At 44.1% G+C, this 20730-nt stretch overlaps 3 protein-coding genes across 6 annotated transcripts; all 3 read left to right on the top strand.

The window, feature by feature from the left end:
• The first annotated feature begins 515 nt into the window (after window positions 1–515).
• On the top strand, window positions 516–8765 carry LOC100835047 (protein RIK). Of its 4 annotated transcripts, XM_010230674.3 has the most exons (13): window positions 527–755; window positions 951–1191; window positions 1320–1418; window positions 1539–1573; window positions 1668–1743; window positions 2568–2696; window positions 4618–4704; window positions 4909–5002; window positions 5078–5195; window positions 5607–6087; window positions 7733–8165; window positions 8257–8436; window positions 8511–8765. In XM_010230674.3, exons 1-12 carry the CDS (start codon window positions 697–699, stop codon window positions 8388–8390), a joined length of 1986 nt encoding a protein of 661 aa, XP_010228976.1. In that variant the 5' UTR covers window positions 527–696; the 3' UTR covers window positions 8391–8436; window positions 8511–8765. The 4 variants fall into 4 exon arrangements, 2 of the variants coding, with proteins under 2 accessions (XP_010228976.1, XP_024316245.1); XR_730035.3 differs by having other exon boundaries at window positions 516–755; window positions 6882–8165; window positions 8257–8617; XR_730037.3 differs by lacking the exons at window positions 8257–8436; window positions 8511–8765 and having other exon boundaries at window positions 516–755; window positions 6882–7781; window positions 7862–7962.
• Window positions 8766–8923: 158 nt separating this feature from the next.
• On the top strand, window positions 8924–13429 carry LOC100845968 (probable inactive purple acid phosphatase 1). Its single transcript, XM_010230673.3, has 12 exons — window positions 8924–8988; window positions 9321–9612; window positions 10017–10108; window positions 10235–10301; window positions 10385–10507; window positions 10748–10840; window positions 11132–11261; window positions 11470–11551; window positions 11664–11796; window positions 12072–12277; window positions 12366–12491; window positions 12645–13429. Exons 1-12 carry the CDS (start codon window positions 8924–8926, stop codon window positions 13258–13260), a joined length of 2025 nt encoding a protein of 674 aa, XP_010228975.2. The 3' UTR covers window positions 13261–13429.
• Window positions 13430–14894: 1465 nt separating this feature from the next.
• LOC100845662 (replication protein A 70 kDa DNA-binding subunit B) lies at window positions 14895–18465 on the top strand. Its single transcript, XM_003561841.4, has 12 exons — window positions 14895–15210; window positions 15452–15598; window positions 15700–15945; window positions 16029–16206; window positions 16312–16579; window positions 16677–16779; window positions 16870–16994; window positions 17090–17168; window positions 17255–17399; window positions 17500–17660; window positions 17760–17880; window positions 17970–18465. Exons 1-12 carry the CDS (start codon window positions 15071–15073, stop codon window positions 18162–18164), a joined length of 1908 nt encoding a protein of 635 aa, XP_003561889.1. The 5' UTR covers window positions 14895–15070; the 3' UTR covers window positions 18165–18465.
• The last annotated feature ends 2265 nt before the right edge of the window (window positions 18466–20730 follow it).

Genomic DNA, 20730 nt, shown 5'->3' with positions numbered 1-20730 from the left:
TCCTCATTAATAACATGACACATCACCAAAATTGCTTAGTTGTCACTTTAATTACTACCTTTGTTACTCCCACTATGACTAGTCTTATGTTCCATTGTTACTGTATACTGGGTGCGTTTTTTTCGGCTTTTAGAACCGGCTTCTCCTAGAAGCTGCCCTCACTTAGTTTCTTGGAGAAGCCGCATCTCAGATTTAGTTAGGTTTTCAAAGTAGTTTAGACCAAACTAGTTTGATAGCCTAATCAAATTTAGGTGACGGCTTCTCCAGGAAGCTGGTTGAGAGCAGCTTCTAAGAGAAACCGGTCCAGGAAGCCGAAAAGAACTAGCCACTGCATTCTATTGTTTACCTACTTAATTAATTACTGTAATTAATAATTTTTTCTTTAGTGTGTTTTTTCCCTGACAGATTATAAAACAAGTCGTGAGTGCTGAAAATCGGTACAGTAGTTTGAACACAAAGTCCACCGATCGGGGTAATCCAGCGGTCACCGCCCACCGGCTGACTGCACGACCCCGAACCCAATCTCAAAAGTCCAAACAAAGCATCAACTGCGCCCTTACGGCCCTACCCAGCCCAGGTCGGGTTTCCCAATCCAGCCATCTCGTCGGCCGCATCCAGCCCCCGCCGTCGCCGGCCCCGCGCCCTTCTCCTCCGGTTCATCCCAACTCCGAGGCCACCCCCGACGAGCGAACGCCCATGACGGAGGAAGGCACTCCCAGGGCCTCCGGCGAGCCCACCGCCGCGACCAAGCAGAGGTCATAGCCTCCTCTACTCGCTCTTCAATCCCCGAAACTCTCAAATCGTTAAGATCCAGCGCTCAGCGCTATTATGGTTCTTCCACGCTTTGGTTGCAATAAAGTTAGCCACCGCCCGTAATTTTTCTATAGTCGAGCGACTCGGTAGTTATTTGGGAACTCTGAACCGCTGAAACGTGTGTTATTGTTTGATAGGAAAAAGAGGAAGTGGGATCAGCCCGCAGAGGACATTGTCTCCGCGGCGGCCGAAGCCGCTGCGGTGGCGGGACTGCCGGTGTTGAACTTTGGGGCTCTGTCCGGCGTTCAATTTCCTGGCATTACCACGTATCCCGCCGCCCCGTTGCCAAATGCAATCCCTGCTCCCTATGCTTTGCCGCCTCAGCTCACGCCTTCGGTGCTTCAGAGTGCTGCTGCTGCGGTTCAGAAACTAAGTCAGGTATCTGTTGTATAATATAGTTTCCTCCCATATGATTTCGTATCATTAGTTCCGTGAGCAATCTATGTAGTCTTTATATTACCGGGCTAGTGTCCCTGTTACTATCTCAGTGTTTCTTGTTGTGTCAGGCAAAAATACCAGATGAGCTCATAGCACGAGAAATAGTTATAAATGACGCTGATCCATCTGTGCGGTATAAGCTCACAAAACGGCAAACACAGGACGAGGTAAATAATTAACCAGAAAACTTGTGATGTAATTCCTCCGAAACATTTGTCTCTTCGTAAAGATTCGTCTATAAATGATGTTGTAATAAAGGTAATGACAGTTTGCTTCCTACTTAACAGATTCAGCGATGCACTTGCACTGTCATCATTACCAGGTATGTGTGACATGCACATTTGGTTGTGACCCACTGTCTCACTAGACACCTGTGGCGATCAAATCCTGACATTTACTTGCTTTGACCTGTCCAGGGGAAAATACCATCCTCCAAACGGACAGCCTGATGGTGAGAAGCCACTCTATCTACATATCTCTGCAGGATCTCAGGTAAATATTTTTCACACAATCATGTCATAAAATTTGACTTATCTTTTATTTCCTGTTATCCTAGGGTACACATTCAGTAATCAGTAGTCTTCCGTTTAATTGAAACTGGAATTGCCGGTGTACCCAAAATGCGTATACTGTAACCATTATTTGACCTAATATAATCATATAAATTGCTTTTCGATGTGTTATACTCTGAATCCACTATGATGGTGTCAAATTGGATTTTTGTGACAATAATCAGACACATGTTCATGAGTTAACACTGTCAAATACTGAAGTTGTCAAGTCGAGATTGCCTCTTATATTTTTAAGAGTAACTCCTTGTAAGGGTCAGGAGTTTGGTCCATAAGTGTCTGAATTCTGCTTAAATAGGATGACCAAAAGGAGTATATGTATTTATAGAGCTAATTGTCATGAAGCAGTAGTGATTTTGATGGTAATTTGAAGAGCAGACACTAGTTTTGTTAACATGTGATTATGTGGGATGGATCATTCCTTTGTTTCTGTGCAATTCACTCTAGCTGTGCAATGACTTTCTGCTGTTTCTTAGTGCTAGTATCACCCACTCTTGTTACTGTTAGAATGAAGCACCACATGATTCCAATGACACATAGCAGCATGTTTTAACGATTGTTTCTTGTCTATGTGCAATTCTTTACTCTTATAAAAGACTCAATTGGTGACGGTGGTCCGTCACACCTTTAGTCTGACCACTTTTTTTAATGCGTAACAACGCACGGGCATTGTGCTAGTTAGTATTTATGATCATCCTTGTTATAGTCGTAGTAGAAAACGACAAACTAACATGTTCCCTGCTTTAGCTGAAAGATACTGCAGAGCGCATTAAAGCAGTTGATCGTGCAGCGTCAATGATTGAGGAAATCTTGAAACAAGGCCAAATGCCAGAAACAACATCAACCCATTTCCCTTCAATCCAGAGCAACAAACAGGTCTCTCCTTCATATCTGTGTCTGTTTAACCTGGTAATCTAATGAACGAAAAAATACCTAGCTAAAAATTACATCTGCATTATTCACTACATTTGTTAGTACCTGATTATTTTGCAAATTCATCATTTGTCTATATTTATGTCATTTTTTTGGAAAAAAATATTGCTCCTTGGATCCCTTGTTCAATGACAGAAGTACCCCAGGAATAATGGTTAAGCCTGACTCTGTTTCCTCTGGTAGACTCGCAACCCTCTCATGCTAAGAGCTGCCCCCCACCCACACACACAATACACACACACCCATCCCACCCAACAGTAGTGCCTAGCTACTATATCGCAAGCAAATTGCCAGCGGTAGATCCACACCGGAGTCGTGTCGAGTCCCAGGTTGTTGTCTTCTTGTCCATCTGTGTGCACTCGTTTTCCTGTTCTTACTGATATTGATGAATCTCCCTCGCACTTATTTACTGCCAAGTATGCTAGAGACTTGGTAAATACACATGGGACCAGGTATCCTCTGATCTCCATTATGTTGATGTTTCTTTCCTACATTGAGAGCACAAGTACTGGTTCATCACAAATTAACAGCTTAGTTCACACTAAGTGCTCCTTCATTACAAAAGCATAGTGATAGAAGATACAGATAGTGATGTGACAAGCTGTAGGTAAATTCCAGTCCAATTAGTTTGTCATGTTACATATCGTTGAGAATCATTAAGTTGTGATGATTTGCGGCTATGATTCCCACCAACAGCACTAGGAAGTTAACACCAAATAACCAATCATGCTAATCTTGTCCAAGAAATCAACTAGTTTACTACTCCCTGCTACAGTTTAATTAACTTCTTGCTGTTAATTGTTGGTTCACTGGCTCCTGGTCCTGGCTACAGTTGCCTCTTCATTCCAGTTCTTGGTGCCAACATCCTCAAAATAATCGTGATCCACTGCGCACAGAAATGACTTACATCTGTGAAATTTTGGCCAACAATCCTCCATATTTCTTGACACTGCAAGAAATTGCAAAAAATATATAAAAAGAACATCACTTACAATTATGGCCCAGGACTAGTGGCAGCCTTCCATCATTTGTAGTTTGTAGACACCAAGAAGGCATATTGTGCTGCTCAGTCTGCCATCCTGCAGTTGCGTACACAGAGGGCCCGCAAGATGCGTGGAACATCTTGGACAAGAGGAATTGAGGATTAATTGTGTGAGAAGGGGCACAGTTCTACTGCCAGTGTTTGACTTTTGCAAGAAACAAGGGGTCGAGGATCCTGGGCGTAATGGGAATAGATCAAGCTCGTGGGCAGCGGGGTTGTAGTGGTGATGATGAGGTTCACTTCAGATGGCATTGCATCTAAATGTGATGAAGTGTTATTTTCCTAAATGGTGTGACCTTTCCATGGTACTCCCTCCTTCCCAATTTAAGTGTCGTTTTAGACTTCTATTTTTTTCCTGACTTAAACGTCGTATTAGGCTGGCCCAAACAGACTCAGCGGGTTTCTCTCCGAGGCATTAACTGTTCTTGCTTTGGAAAACTGCATGTGGAGCGATTTGTGTGTAGATTGGTTAGGGAACTTCACGCACGCGCTGCATGCAGCGATTAGTGCTGACGAAAATTAATGGCAGCGGCCCCGCGTGCGCTTAAAAGGCGCTGGACAAACTGCATGAAAATAACTGCAGCTCGTTAAGAGACGTTTACGGCTGGAATCTTGGTATCTGGGATTTGTCTAATACGACGTATAAACTGGGAAGGAGGGAGTACTTAGCTGAAGAACCTCATAAGCTTAGGATCTTTTGATGTCACAGCTCCAATTTTCCCTTATTTTTGCGGGAATCATTTTTGTGCATTTACTACTTAGTACAGTAGTTCGTGGGAAAAATTTCTTGATAAGGTTAACATCTTCCTTCCCATTTCACAGGCTGTTCATCCTTTTAGTGCCTCGATTTTTTTGGGTTTTGATGCAGATCCATCATTAAATGTTGCTGCTCGCATCCGTGGTCCAAATGTATGTTCTTGGAAACAATAAGTGATGCTGGTTAGATTTAATCATGTTATTGTTGATACCCCTCACAGTTTCTTTTTTACCAATTCAGTCTTGTTTTATTTTTCTTTTTGCGGGGAAAAAACTAATCCTGAAGCTTTCTCTGACATCCCAATCTGGATGGGAGAAACTCTTTTTTGCTGCTGGTGCTTCTGATTGTGTATGCAGGATCAGTATATAAATCACATCATGAATGAAACAGGGGTAACTGTTTCACTGAGAGGAAAAGGTTCAGGGAATATGGGCGGTTGTCATGCTGAAGGTTGGTAATTTGTTTTGGTAGCTTTTGGAAATTTGTATTTCGAAGCTGTATTTCATCTCGCAATGTTTATTGCAGCATCACAACAACCTCTGCACATGTACCTATCAAGTGTGCATTTGAAGAGCCTAGAAGCTGCAAAGGTTTTAGCAGAAAACCTTCTAGATACAATAGCAGCCGAATTTGGTGCTTCCAGGTCTGTAAGTTCAGATAAGTTTTAATTATTTTCACTGTATTAAATCATGAAATGCAGAGTTATTGCGTTAATCCCTTTTATAGTTTTAGATATAACTCTGGTTACATTAGAAAAACTCCCTCGGTTTTTTCATATATGGTATGCATACTGTATTGCTGGTGAGGCAGTGACTAACTCATTGTGATGTTACAAGTTTGTCCATGGAACACTTACTGTAAGAATATGGTTGTAGTCATGCTGTTGTTCCTGTTAATGCAGAAAGGACTTACTGAATACTAGATGTACACACATTTCCAAACCATTTACTATTCTCACCATCAGTGTAGCATGGATTACTTCTGTTGTTGGATGGTCTCACAATTTACAAGAGAAATCTTGGCATAGTCTCACTGTATTTTTTTTGTATGACAGAATTTCTTCTTCAAAAGTATATGGTGCTGTTCCACCGCCACAGCAGTTGTTGACTGGTGTGCACACCTCTGTAACAACACCAGATGTACACTCTACTTTAGGGCCTTATGGGTCAACAGGAGCAGCACATTCTTATGCACCTACTGGAGTTACTTCTCCCATGGCGGTTCCTTCAACGACACTTCAATCTGGCTTTCCAACTTATTCTGGGATTCCACCACCTAGTAACCTGGTCTATCCTAGTCAAGCAGCAAACGGTGGGACATTGTACAATGGCTATGGAGGCATTTATCCTCAAGCAACTCCACTGCAGCAGGTGTCATTAACACTCAAGCATGCTTCATCGTCGACAACTCAGGTTGTTCCAGTGGTATCTACATCAACAAGCATGGCGACAGAGGTAAACTCAAGTGCAAAGTTGGAGTCAGATAAACGCTTTCAAAGGAGGAAATTCCAGGAGCTGCCAATACCGGACCTTCAGGTGCGGGTTACTTGAACTGATTCAACCGCTACATCCTGGACTCGATATTTGATTACATCTACATTTATTCCTACACTATATCTTACAGCCTATTTCCACCATGATCCACGTCTATCCATCTCCCATGCTATCCGCCTATAATACCCACCATCCCACCCTAATTCAATTGCTCCGGGTGTCTTGCCTTTTCCAGCTTCCCTTGTGCTACAAATTCAATGATCTTTTGTCTTATCTACATGAATTCAAGACAAATTTTGTAGTGTAAACCCATATCAATTTTGCTTGCTGTATATTCTTGATTTGCAAATGCCGTCTTCAGTAAGCATTTGCATCATCCTATTTGCAGATGTGATTTTAGTATGTTGGATTAGAAAGTATTTTTAATATCATAACACCTTGAAAGATCAATTGAGGAACATACTTTTGATTATAGGAACAAGGAACTTCGGGTGCAACATAGCAGTGCTGCACAGACTATAGTATATTTGTATCTAATAACACTAATCACACATGCTTGAATAGTTTGATTATCACTTGAAAAGTTAAAATAACATTACCACATCACATTTTATTTGGCCTGCTATAATCTAGAAAAGGACAATGCATATAGATTTGTGAATTTTTCTTGCTCCTCAAGGTAATTCCAGCCTTCAATGGAGGGGAACTCTAGATTTCATATAGCAAAAACCTATAGTTGTAACTTGTAAGTTGGTGACTGCCAGATTGCAGATTGGCATTTTTATTCTTGTCTGGACTTTTTCTTAATCTACTTCTAACATTTCATTTCATTCCAGGTATTTTCTCTGACCATGTCTGAAGCTCACAGGGTGGTAACAGTGGTTTCATTTTTTTCACAGGGTTTATTGCAAGTTGGAGTTTGCAGTTGCAATGGGGGTTTAGCTGATAAGATGCAGTGTTATTCTTCTTGTGAATTGGATGATTGCTTTTATTGTCTTGTTGTTAGTGCAAAGTGCTCCCTCCGATCCTAAATTCTTGAACTAAAACAACGACAACGACAATTTTAACTAAAACAACGACAAGAATTTAGGATCAGAAGGAGTATTGTTTTAGTCCTCGCAATGAATGTGTTGCTGGCTGCATGCAGATTTAATTAATAGCAATTAGCATTGCTACCATACCTTTGAATTGTTGGCTGATTTAGTTTTCTAATACTTAATAGGTTTTGGTATAATCTAGTTAGGCATCACTATCTTCCTCTGAAAAATGGGCTCTTTCTACATTTTGAAAATTTCTTCTTTTAGTCACAACTACAAGTGGTACTACTAGAGTACTAATGTGCAAAATAGGATTAATATTTTTTATACAGAACCTCTTAGCTCAATGAACCAGAGTTTAGTTGTATTTTAGTTGTATTTTTTGGGGGGCTTTATAGACACTTGCTGATGCTTTCTTTATTTTCTTAATGGTACAAATTTTGCAAATATGAAAGCCATACCTATTAATTAGGAGGTTGCCCTGTTCGAACTTGCTTTATCGGCATCCTTACTAGTATTGTGCTTCCATACAATACATGGATTCATGCATTTGTGCTGTTTATGCAGGGTGTTCATTTCATCCTTCTTTTGCATTTTATTATCATGATATAAATTTGATGGGGAAGTGTTCTTTTGTTTCATCTTTCCAGAACTCACAACAGGGGTCCAAATTTGTTAAGACAGGTTTAGATGATTTAGGTAAAATGAGCAGTCCATCAGCCACACCTAAAACAAAAGTTCAGCCTGGATCGAATGTGATGTTTCCACATGATCTACAGCATATGCCATCACATCTGTCTGTATCTACTGGCATGTCACCGCCACCTCCACCACCGAAGAACATGTCACCACCATCTTCCAAGAACATGCCGCCTCCACCACCCAAGAGCATGCCTCCGCCCCCACCAAAGTTCCCTTCAAATGAAGTGTTAAGAAATGAGAGTAGGCATTCAGCTGTGAAGGAGCCGATGGCACCTCCAAGATCCTTGGACGTGAGTTCAGTCTCACCACCAAAGTCTTGGTCAGCTCAATTACCTTCAAAGGACCCTAGAGAGGAAAAGCCAAGCAGTGCATCTGTTTCTGGTAAGAGGGGGGCACTATAATAATTTTGTACATCGTGATTGACCTAGCCTAACTTTGCTGAGCTGAAAATTATTTCTTCCTTCATTTTCAGAAACTCTGCTGAAGCTTATGGATTATGGCGATGATGACGACGACGACGACGATGATGACATTGATGAGACGGATAGTGTGCCTGGAGGGAATACAACTCCCAGTCCAGGGCAGAAACCATTTTGGTCTGTGTGAAAATGAGTGTTTTGTACTGTAGTCTGTAGTGTGAATTGGAATGCAGGTAGATAATCTTACCTGTCCTGACACATCTTCTCAATGCATCATCTAGTCATTGAGGTTGTTGTTTTGTACCAGTGTCTACAGGTCAACAGATATCCCTGATCCAGATATATGCCACCTTCCTATCTGAAGACATTTGAGCTCTTGATCATCATTCCTTCAAAGTGATTACTTGTGTTTAATGCTGTCAAGTTGGTTTCATTTTATTCCCAGGCTTGTGATGTAGTTGTTTGCGACCCAGGATATATTGCGCACCCTGGATATATTGCAGAAGATATGTCATATGTGCGATCATCTTATCTGAACCAACCAAGACCAAGTAACAGATAATCGTGTGGCTGTTCTTGCTGCTTCAACTTGAAAGAGCTGCCCAGATGTGCACCCTACACAGACCCAGGAAGCAGAAGTCGGGTTCGAAATATAAAAATGAAGATCCGGTCTAAGCCTCTTTCGAGATGAAATTTCACAGGAAACGGTTCAATTCCATCATGGTTAAAGAAAGTTTGGAATGTGAATTCATCATGAAGCCGTTCAATTCCTGCGCGGATAAAGAGTATTCTGGACCCTAAACACGCGGCACGGCGCCTAATCGTCTGATCTTGCTGATAACTCCTAAAATGTCCTAGTCGATACGTATAATCTTGCTTATAACTCCCAAAACGTCTGAAATTCCTGCTTGTAGCTTGATAATGGAGTGTATTTTTATAAAAACCACGCGGCACGAGTAGTAGTTTGGCATTCAAAATGATCACATTGTCTCAGGAAATCTCCCTTTGGCTTAACTTAGACGTCACTCGTCCTCATGGCCATTGCTGCTCCATTTCTCCATAAACTATTTCTTTGAAAGGAATCCTCCATAAACCATTGCCTCGTTTTTCCCTAAAGAAAAAACTATGCATCGTTTCGCTTTATTAAAACTGTACCGGTGTGGAGACATCGTGGTAACAATCCAGCTCTTGGGTGGAGCAAGCGAGCGAGCTGGATGGGGGCGCCGCTCGGAACGACGACTGTGGCGGCGCTGGTGTATGTGCTGGTCGCCCTGAGTGCCGCTGCCGCTGCGGGGCCGGTGGCCGGGGGCGGCGAGCAGCCGCTGTCGAAGATCGGCATCCACCGGACAACCATCGCGATCCAGCCGGGCGCCTCCGTCGACGTGTCGCCGCTCCTCCTCGGCCTGGAGGTGAGCTTCCCGAAACATCCACGCCTCCATTAGCATCCCTTGAGCGTTTTTGCTTTTTCGATAGCTAGTACTTCCTGGGACTTGTGAGTTGTGAGTTCCCCGAGTATGACGCGCGCACCATAGCTTGAGCATTTTGGTCGCCATCTGGACTTAATTTGGTAAATAAGGCGATGTTTGGTTCCTGCTCAATTTGGCAGCGTATACTACTTTGGACTTTGCTTGGTTGATTGCCAAAATTGGTAGGGAATAGAACCAAACGTACCCTAATACCACCATTGTAGATGATATCCTGTATTCCTGTGAAACCAAAATTGGCAGCATGAATGGGCACAAAATGATCGCATTTGATTGAAGCATTTGAATTGAAATGTGATCACATTAATCGGCTACCATATTTGTTACAGGGACAGGACCAAGAATGGGTGACCCTCAGATATAGCAACCCCAAACCTTTCAGCGATGACTGGATTGGGGTCTTTTCTCCTGCTAATTTCAAGTAGGTGCACATCTTAAATATCTCCGTTGGTGTGCCAGCTCATTCTTGGTTTCTTCTTGTTTCTGAAATAGAGCTTCAGTAAGAGAAACCGGAACCTTATTCAGATTATTTTGTTGGATTTACCAGTGATTCCATTTGCACATCAGAGAACCAATGGGTCGAGCCCCCTCTTTTATGCACGGCTCCTATTAAGGTTGATGTTGTTTTCTGCGAGCCTTCCTCCATTTGACCGCGCAACATTTGAACATGTGCTGAATGAGGTATCATTTGTTGCAGTTCCAATATGCAAACTACACGAGTATTGACTATGCAAAGACCGGAAAGGGATCCTTGAGGCTTCAGATAATTAATCAGAGGAGCGATTTCTCATTTGCATTATTTTCTGGAGGTCTCTCAAATGTATGCACAAATGCTCTTCATTTGTTACTGAACTAAGGGTGTTAGTTGAAACTCAACATCTTTCATAATTTTTGGGGAAATCAGTGAGCACTTTGATATTTTACATGATAGTTACTGCCATTTCAACTGAGATACACTGCTATATTTTTGTTTAACTTTTCTCATTTTCTTACCAGTCCTTTGACTGATAAATATTATTTGCTCTAAACGTGATAATGTGCATCTTCTGCATAATAACAGCCGAAGCTTATTGCACATTCAAATAGAGTAACTTTCGTAAACCCGAAAGCTCCTGTGTACCCACGCCTAGCACAAGGAAAATCCTGGAATGAAGTAAGTGCCATTTTCTTAATTTCGTAAATTAATTGGTATCAACTGAACATTGTATTATATGACCCGAGGGGAAATTAATATCAAATGCAGAAAGATAAATCTCCTTATTTCGTAGTGACAGAAGCATGAATTGATGGTATTTCAAATTATTCTGATTTAGGGTAGTATTTGTAGTTTTATCTTTGGCATTGTTCTTAGTCGCCAGAAGTTCTTAAATAAAATGTGTCTAGTGCTTTTGTGAATTAGATATGGTATCAGAATGTTGACTGACATAGAATGATTTGATGTTAGATGACAGTGACCTGGACAAGTGGATATAGTACCAAGGAGGCCACGCCATTTGTTGAATGGGGCATACAGGGGCAAATCCAACTCCTGTCACCTGCAGGCACCCTTACTTTCAGTCGTAACTCTATGTGTGGTTAGTACTTCTTATCATGTACACAGGAAGGAATATATTTATCAGGTCTGAAACAAAACAGTAAAATGTATTAGAAGAAGATTACAATTGAAGAACAATTCTTATTTTATATAGTGTGCCAGAATTCTAAATGACAATAAGGTTGACATGCAACTTTTTATGAATCCCATAAGGCATAACGGTATGTTTAATTATGGTTTTACCACAGGTCCTCCTGCTAGGACAGTTGGATGGCGTGATCCTGGTTTCATACATACAAGTTTCCTCAAGGAATTGTGGCCTAATCTTAAGTAAATGAGTGTTCACAACCTTGTCCTATTTGCGCATGTGCTCCTATTATTAGTTATTCAATTGTGCAAATGCAAGCACCCAGTGAGATTTACAGGTGCGTATAAATTTCAGGTACACATACAGAATTGGCCATCGGCTATCTAATGGTCCTATTGTTTGGGGACGTCAGTATAGTTTCCAAGCACCTCCTTATCCTGGGGAAGACTCTTTGCAACGTGTTGTCGTTTTTGGAGATATGGGCAAGGTACGAATTTGATGTCCCTTCACCAGTATGCTTTCTGTGCCTTTTGTTATTATCTGTAGAGCATGCAATAGAACTACTGGATTGCACATTAGCCATTGAACGTTCTGCAGGAGGCCAGTTTAGCATTTGTCATTTCTGGTCAATCTTGAATCAAAGCAATAAGAACCTGTGTTTCCTTCTACTTCTTCGTAAATACGAGATAAATCATTAGCAGGAAATTGAGAGGTTCCTTTTTCTGCTTGGCCTTTAAACTGGTATTTGAACTCTTTGCTCAGGCCGAGTTTGATGGCTCAAACGAGTACAATGACTTTGAGCGTGGTTCAATCAACACAACTAACCAGCTAGTTAAGGACTTGAAGAATATCGATATGGTAATGCATATCGGAGATATCTGTTATGCCAATGGTTACCTGTCACAGTGGGATCAATTCACTGCACAGGTTGAGCCCATTGCCTCTACTGTGCCTTACATGGTTGCAAGGTACTCCAACTTAACAATATACATGGACTTAAAACAGGACCAGAGTCCACATGCCATGTTTTCTGATGATATTGATTTGATTTTGCAGCGGTAACCACGAAAGAGACTGGCCTGGATCAGGATCCTTCTACGGAAATCTGGACTCGGGCGGTGAATGCGGCGTGCCAGCCCAGAACATGTTCTATGTACCAGCAGAGAACCGCGAGCAGTTCTGGTAGGGTATTTCCCCACATATTCCTGAACTTGGTCAAGATCTGAAATGCAGGAAACCTGAACCTGTGAAAACTCACCAGCCATATAAGCATCTCGTTCTTGCTTGCACTCATGAGTCATGACCAATTGATCATCGATTCCTTGTACTACCTAGGTACGCGACGGACTACGGGATGTTCCGTTTCTGCGTGGCCAACACGGAGCTGGACTGGCGGCCGGGCACGGAGCAGTACAAGTTCATCGAGCACTGCTTCTCGTCCGTGGACAGGCAGAAGCAGCCGTGGCTCATCTTCCTGGCGCACCGCGTGCTGGGCTACTCGTCGGCCACCTTCTACGGCGAGGAGGGCACGACGGAGGAGCCCATGGGGCGGGAGAGCCTCCAGCTCCTCTGGCAGAAGCACAGGGTCGACATCGCCATGTACGGCCACGTCCACGGCTACGAGCGAACCTGCCCCGTCTACGAGAACGTGTGCGTGGCCGAGGGGTCGGACCGGTACAGCGGCGCGTTCACGGCGACGACGCACGTGGTGGTGGGCGGCGGCGGGGCGAGCCTTGCGGCGTACACGGCGGCCTCGGCCAGGTGGAGCCACGCGCGGGACCTTGACTACGGGTTCGCCAAGCTCACGGCGTTCAACCACACCACGCTGCTGCTGGAGTACATTAGGAGCAGGGACGGCGGCGTGAGGGACAGCTTCACCGTGTCACGCGACTACCGCGACGTCCTCGCCTGCGGCGTCGACAACTGCGGCAGCACCACCATGGCGTCTTGATGACCCCTTTTTGCTCTTTTGCTGTTCCGTCGTTGGGCAGCTACAGTACATCTTTTTTCTTTTCCTTTTGAAATTTCGATAGATACAAATTGGTCGCTGTGGGACGAGGAATACACACAAGACCTTTTTTTTTTCTTTTTTTTAGATCAACGACCTTTTTTTTTTCTTCTGGAAAGGAAGTATATTTGATTTTGGATGCTAGTACTAGAGCTCCAAGTTCGCTCCGTACTGGCCACGCCACGCTCCTTCCGCCGTCCTGCTTTCCTTCCTCTCCTCCTAGATCAAACGGCTCGTGACGATCGTGTCCTAACTCCTAAGACTGACACGGCGACAACACAGTTTCGTAGCAACTCAGCATCCTTCAAATAGAACAAGATGTAGCGGATTGTAGGCCGCTCGATCATTTGTTACACATTTCCCTCCTCTTTCAGCTGCCTTCCAGAGTTCCAGTTCCTCTGAATTGCTGGGGATTAGAGAAATCTAACACCTCGTTTGGCGTAGAATTATGGAATTTATTTTGGATTCCAAACACCAATTTGTCTGGTGGCACGGTATTGATCACGGAAATTTAAAAATAAGTGACGTTGATCTGTATAAGAATTTATACAAATCTAAGTCATTTATTTTGAGACGGAGGGAGTATTAAATTTTATGACTTCACACTATAGCCAACTCCAATTCCTTTTTAAAATTCATCATTTCTCTGGAATTGTCTCACTGTACAAATCCATGTGGTAGATAAACACGATTTTTGAACTTGGAATTCAAATTCAACAAAAAAAAATCTTACAAAGAATTGGATTTCATTTCTACTTGGTGTGCCTCTCTTTTTCAAAAAAAAAAACATTTCTACCAAATCTTTTATATCTAAGTAGAAACAACTCACTACTTGATTTCTCTAAACATGCAAGCATGCCACATCATCACATAATTAATTTGTTCACACATATTTAGTGGAAAACTCATACTTGTGCACATGCATGTATGTTACTTCCATCAAGTTATTCCCACTAAGTGAAGAATGTATAATTTATTATATGTTTTCAATTTTCAATACTCTTTATGTTAACTAAAAATTTCCACAACAACGTGCGGGGCATCGTCTAGTAAAATGAAAAGAAGGATGCCAAACAAGATGCAAGGGAAAATGAATCACAATTCCTCTTTTTTTTACAGCAGAATCACATTTCCTCTTAATCTCCTTGGGTTAAGGCAATGATGGGTTCAAATGAACAAGCCTTTAGGCTGATCTCAGAGGCAGTTGTTGCCTGGATGTTGGCATCCAACGTGGCGGTGTGCCACCTAATGTGTGGCGTATTTCTTGACCAAAATGGAGACAAACGGAGGCAATGAACTTTACTTTCCTGACCAAAAATCCGCTCAAGAATAAACGTGAGGCTGCAAGCTGGAAAGTTGGGCCATAACTGGGCCGAGACAGATGGGCCACATTCGAGCTTCTCGGTGTCAACATAGCCCACCCCCACTCTTTCTCTCGCTCCCCTCCGGCGCCAAAGGTTCACGCGGCAAAACTCCCCAAAGTTTCTCAAATTTCTCCCGCCAGAGCACCAAACAGTAAAGAAACGCATCCCCTTCCCCTCCCGCGGCCGTCCACCAAAACCCGCGGCAAATTGCGCAAAACCAAACCCTCACCCGCCCGCCAATTCTCCCAAATCCACCTTATAAGCAGCGCCCAGATCTCACCCCGTTTTCCCCCAAACTCCAAACCATTTCCGCCGCCACCGCCTCCCCACTACCACCGCCCACAACACAAGCACGCGAATCCTCCCCGGAAACGGACGAATCAGCTCCGATGGCCGCCAAGTCGGTGACGCCGGACGCCCTGGCCATCATCCTGGCGAACAGGTCGCCGGAATCCCCCGAGGACGTGCCGGAGATCGTCGTGCAGGTCGTTGACCTCAAGCCCCTCGGCTCCACCGGCACCCGCTTCACGTTAGTCCCCCCTCGCCCCCTTTCTCTCTCTCTCCCTCCTCACTAGTCCGTCGCTGGATCTATCTACCCTTTCTGCGAATACCGTACGAGATTGTCTGCGCTCCTAGAATCGCTCGTTTGGTCTTACCACCCGTCTGGATCTGTGCGGTTTTGTTCTGCGAATCGGCAGATCTGTTTTCTCTTTGTGCCCGCCGGTGGTCTGACGAGTTTGATAAACTGTTTTTTTTTTCTTGCTTTGCAGTTTCATGGCTAGCGACGGGAAGGCAAAGATGAAGGCCATGCTGCCCACCAACTTCGCGTCGGAGGTCAATTCCGGCAACCTCCAGAACCTCGGACTCGTCCGAATCCTCCACTACACCTGCAACGATATCCCAAAGACGCTCAGCAAGTAAGTCCTTCCTTCACGCCCCTCATTCTGCCATTTGTGTAGACCCCCCTCATCGTGTCCTCATATCCTGAATCTGTTGTGCTATGCGCGGTGTGCGGCAGGTGCTTGATTATCACCAAGTGCGAGGTCGTGGCCCAGGCTCTCGACGCCGAGATCAACAGCGAGGTCAAGAGCGAAGAGGAGCCCGTCGTTCTCGCGAAGCCGAAGGAGGAGCCCGTGGTTCTCACGAAGCGGACGGAGGAGGCCGAGATTATGCCCAGCCAAACTGGCGGAGGCCCATCTGCGACTGTACAGAAGAGGCAGCACGTGAAGTCTGCGTCCCAGATTATCAGCGAGGAGCGCGGGAAGTAAGCTCTTCTTGCATATCCTACTGTATTGCCGAACAGATTGTGCAGAACTGCTGCTAAATGCATCATTTCTGTATTTGCAGTGCTGCTCCAGCGGCGCGCTTGGCAATTACGAGAAGGGTGCATCCATTGATCTCCCTGAATCCCTACCAGGGTAACTGGGTTATCAAGGTGCGGGTCACTAGCAAAGGGAATCTGAGAACTTACAGGAACGCCCGTGGAGAAGGCCATGTCTTCAACGTAGAGCTCACTGATGAGGATGTAAGTTCGCCTGAGTGATGCCAAATCCATTGATGTGTATTTGCTGTTTGTGTGAATTGATCTGTTCCTGTATCTGTATTCTTAATTCACCCGATTTGTTTACAGGGCACCCAGATTCAGGCCACCATGTTCAATGAGGCTGCCAAGAAGTTCTACCCGATGTTTGAGCTGGGGAAAGTCTATTACATCTCGAAAGGGTCGCTTAGAGTTGCCAATAAGCAGTTCAAGACAGTTCAGAATGACTATGAGATGACCCTGAATGAGAATGCTGTTGTTGAAGAAGCTGAGGGGGAATCTTTCATCCCACCGGTCCAATACAACTTTGTCAAAATCGACCATCTAGGCCCATATGTTGGTGGCAGAGAGCTAGTAGGTGAGGCAGAATTGATTAAATTCAGTGGCTATATTTGCTCACTCATGCTGTATGCAGAGTTCTGACTCATTTTGCTTTGTTCCCTATCTTTCTGTAGATATCATTGGTGTTGTTCAGAGTGTATCACCTACTCTTAGCATCAGAAGGAAGATTGACAATGAGACAATTCCAAAGCGTGACATTGTTGTTGCAGATGACTCGTAAGCAGAAGTTCAGGCTCGTTAGTGTCTTAAAATGTAGTGTGTGTGTGTGTGTGTGTGTCTACTGAGCTGTGGCCAATTTGATTGCAGGAACAAAACTGTTACCGTTACTCTCTGGAATGATCTTGCCACCACTATTGGTGAACAGCTCTTGGACATGGTTGACAGTGCACCTGTCATTGCGGTAAAGAGTCTGAAAGTATCTGACTTTCAAGGTATGTTTGTGATGCCTTTCTAATCAACTTACTTTTCTGTATAACACTCGGATGCTATTTGTACTAACAGTGTGATGCTACAATTTGTTTATCAGGTGTGTCTGTTTCTACTGTGGGCAAAAGCACACTTGTGATTAATCCAGAGTTGCCTGAGGCGGATAAGCTTAGAACTTGGTAATGCTCTAATCATAAACACATTGTTTTTATTAGCTGTTTTTAAAGAGGGCTGCCAATAACACTGACTGTATTTTGTTGAACAGGTATGAATCTGAAGGCAAGGGTACTTCCATGGCATCAGTTGGTGCAGATATGGGTGCTTCCAGAACTGGTGGCTCAAGATCAATGTATTCTGACAGAGTTTTTCTGTCTCACATTACAAGTGACCCTAATTTGGGTCAGGACAAGGTAAGACCGTCACTGTTTATTAGCTGTACAAAGTTCATGTCGATCAGAAAATTTGATGGTTGCAAACTCACAATTGGGCTAAGTAAACTTTCTGTTGCAGCCTGTTTTCTTCAGCCTGAATGCCTACATAAGCCACATCAAGCCTGATCAGACCATGTGGTACCGTGCTTGCAAGACCTGCAACAAGAAGGTGACTGAAGCAGTTGGATCAGGTTACTGGTGCGAAGGATGCCAAAAGAACTATGAAGAGTGCATGCTGAGGTAATCTCACTTTATTGCAATACCATATACCAGCTATAGCATTTAACGATTCATACGAATCCAAAGCTAAGTGCTTGTTGTTCACCGTGGCTCCTTCAGATACATCATGGCTATCAAGGTCTCTGATCCCACTGGTGAGGCCTGGCTTTCTCTCTTCAATGACCAAGCAGAGCGGATTGTTGGCTGCAGTGCAGATGAGCTTGATCGCAGCAGGAAAGAGGTAACAGCTCACACTTCAGCATTCCAGAATTCACAACATTTTTCATGCTTCCTAGCCTGTGCTAAAGACTGGTGCAATGCTGTTTGCAGGAGGGTGATGACAGTTTCCTTCTAAGGCTGAAAGAAGCCACATGGGTTCCCCACCTGTTCCGTGTCAGCGTCTCACAGAACGAGTACATGGGTGAGAAGAGGCAGAGGATCACTGTGAGGAGTGAGTCGCCTGTCGACTATGCCGCCGAAGCAAGGTTCCTGTTGGAGGAGATCGCCAAGCTCACCTCCAGCTAGAAGGAGATGCAGAGAGTGTACCTGTGCTGCTTGAAGAGATGGCCAAGCATAGCTGCCTGCTAGATGCTGCCCTGTTTTGGTTCAAATTCCTTGGAAATGTTATGCTCCAGGGATATCTTCCTGCTCATATTGCTCTTGAAATGTTGTAGTAACTTAAAATGTGTTCGCCTTATTGGCTTTCCATCTTGTGATATATGTAGAGGCTTCATTTGCATTAGTTGACTTGGAAGATACTCGCAAAAAAACTATGGCAATGGCTGAAACCATGGTTATCCAGTTAACTGTTTTTTGTTGTGAGGAACTGTTCTCTGTTCTTGACTAGTGATTCCTTATGGCAATGGCATAATATGTATAAACAGATTTCCCTAACTGCCTTTTGATACTTGCAAAGCAGACGCAAGGTTTACGACTAAGCTAACCAATGTATACTACTATAGAAAGGTTTATCAGTAACGGTCGAAAAACAACATCAGTAACGGTAGGGGCTGTCGTTACTAATTTCGTGTTATTGATGATGGGTATCATCAATAACGGTCGTCCTGACCGTTACTGATGTATCTATCATCAGCCTGTAGACATCACTGTCGGTCACACACAACCGCCCGCCATTGATGCAGTTCAGAGAAAATACAAAAAAAAACACGGCCCCAGGCCTGCCCCAGATCCCACCTTGTGGACACCGGCTTGTCGTGCCCTACGTCAGCGGCGGCGGCGGCTGCCGGAGAAGAACGGCCTCGGCCGGCAGCAGTCACAGACGGGCTACGTGGACTAGTCGCAATTTGTTCCAATCCCTTTCTCTTGTCTGTTGCTTCTACACCAAGAACAAGTCACAATTTCTTGCAATCCCTTTCTCTTGCCCGTTGCTTCTACACCAAAGAAATCAGATTATTGCGTTGCACATCCACACGTACAAAAATAAGAGAGAGATAGAAGGGGCGTACATCCACAAGTACCCAAATCAGTCTCAGATCGATGAACACAATAGAAAATCACTTCTGCACTAGCGAGAGAGAGATAGAGAGAGAGAGGGAGAGAGAGAGAGTACCGGCGGCGACGGGATTCGAGGGAAGCGGATCTGGCGGCTGGCGCGGTCGAGGGTGCCAGATTCGGGGGCGGCGGGGTCGAGGAAGCCCGGGTCAGCCACGAGCAAGGTCGTGGGCGGTGGATACGTCGGCGCCGCCAAGCTTCGCCGCTGCTGCAGGTTCTCGAGTAGCTTGGGCGCCTGCTGCAAGAGGAGAGGGAAGGGGCTTGTAACTTGGACGCCCGCGGCAGGAGGAGAAGGGAGAGGCTTGGGCGCCCGCGGCAAGAGGAGAAGAGAGAAGGGAGGGAGAAGGGGGATCGGGACGGAGGCTTGGGCGCCCACGTAGGAGAGAAGCGAGAGAGAAGGGAGGCACCAGATCGGGAGGAGAACGAGGGAGATGAGGAGAGAAAAAGTTTCGGGAGGAGCTTGGATGGGAAGAGAAAGAGAGGTGGGCCAGTGGATCCGATGCCTTCGTCGCTAGGCCAATAGGGTGAGAGCACACGGATCTGTGCTTATTAGCAGTGAAATATCCAGAGAGCATCAGTGGCGGGTCTAAAGGTAAAAGTCCGTTACTGATGGTCTCAAATATGAATGTGAATAATATCATATAAAAAATGGTAACTCATATTTTTTGAACCTAACATTTACAAATCTCTTTGGCAATATTGTTTGACATGAGAAGATGCACCTATATACGAAAAATGAATACATCATCATGAACTATGTTATACACATGGGTGTGACTTTGGTCATTTGACTTGAAACATATAAACATCATACATGATAGTTCATTTTGTGAAGTTTTTTTTAAACATTTGTCAAAATTCAAGTTTCTGAATTTTCCTAGCAACTAGTACACATAAGAGGACTCCATGCCAAAGAGTTAACTTTTTTAACATTTGCTTAAAACCTAAAGTTCAACTATGATAAATAACAAGATTGTACTATGTAGATCATTTTTTCAAATGTTACCATATGATATTATTGTTCCACTATGTTAAGCAAGAGAAAATAAGATTTTAGCAAAAAGAATCACATTTTTCTGATTTTTTATGAAGTAGTTATGATTTTTTCAATCTTTAAAGGTCTCCAGGGGTCATCAATGGCGGGCCTAGATGTAAAGCCCGCCACTGATATGTGTTTTGGTGAATTTTGCGATTTTTCAGATATGACTATCAGTGACGGGCATGGTACGCCCGCCACTGATGAGGGTTCATCAGTGCCGGTTTTATGCGTCCGTCACTGATTGAGGTTCATGGTTCATCAGTGACGGGTTTTATGCACCCGTTACTGATGAGATTCATCAGCGACGGGCGCATACAAAAACCTAAACTGGCAACAACCATAAGAAAAAAAAGGAGCTACTCTACTGCTGCCGCATCTGGTCTGCGTGCAGCGCTCTTCAGAGGTCTTCAATGTGGATCTTCATCTGACCAAAGTAAAGAAGGTTACGTTACTTCTAAGCCATGGGCGTCTGCTTGCTACTCTAGCAGCACCTCCCAGAGGGAGATGTCAAAAGAGAATAAGGAGAACCAAGATCGGATC

The sequence above is a fragment of the Brachypodium distachyon genome, chromosome 1 (genome assembly GCF_000005505.3).
Source record: "Brachypodium distachyon strain Bd21 chromosome 1, Brachypodium_distachyon_v3.0, whole genome shotgun sequence".
NCBI classification, from domain to species: domain Eukaryota; kingdom Viridiplantae; phylum Streptophyta; class Magnoliopsida; order Poales; family Poaceae; genus Brachypodium; species Brachypodium distachyon.
Note: the sequence above shows the minus strand (reverse complement) of the source record. Positions and strands in the feature narration are given on the sequence as shown.

What these genes read in the sequence shown, in the direction of transcription:
- LOC100835047 (XM_010230674.3), top strand. Translation starts at nt 697, where the DNA reads ATGACGGAGGAAGGCACTCCCAGGGCCTCCGGCGAGCCCACCGCCGCG. An exon ending in CTCGCATCCGTGGTCCAAAT is followed by an intron (nt 4,705 to 4,908) that starts GTATGTTCTTGG and finishes TTGTGTATGCAG; the next exon opens with GATCAGTATATAAATCACAT. An exon ending in AAGCAGTGCATCTGTTTCTG is followed by an intron (nt 8,166 to 8,256) that starts GTAAGAGGGGGG and finishes CTTCATTTTCAG; the next exon opens with AAACTCTGCTGAAGCTTATG.
- LOC100845968 (XM_010230673.3), top strand. Translation starts at nt 8,924, where the DNA reads ATGGTTAAAGAAAGTTTGGAATGTGAATTCATCATGAAGCCGTTCAAT. An exon ending in TATGCACGGCTCCTATTAAG is followed by an intron (nt 10,302 to 10,384) that starts GTTGATGTTGTT and finishes CATTTGTTGCAG; the next exon opens with TTCCAATATGCAAACTACAC. An exon ending in TTTCTGGAGGTCTCTCAAAT is followed by an intron (nt 10,508 to 10,747) that starts GTATGCACAAAT and finishes GCATAATAACAG; the next exon opens with CCGAAGCTTATTGCACATTC.
- LOC100845662 (XM_003561841.4), top strand. Translation starts at nt 15,071, where the DNA reads ATGGCCGCCAAGTCGGTGACGCCGGACGCCCTGGCCATCATCCTGGCG. An exon ending in ATCAGCGAGGAGCGCGGGAA is followed by an intron (nt 15,946 to 16,028) that starts GTAAGCTCTTCT and finishes CTGTATTTGCAG; the next exon opens with TGCTGCTCCAGCGGCGCGCT. An exon ending in TTGATCGCAGCAGGAAAGAG is followed by an intron (nt 17,881 to 17,969) that starts GTAACAGCTCAC and finishes TGCTGTTTGCAG; the next exon opens with GAGGGTGATGACAGTTTCCT.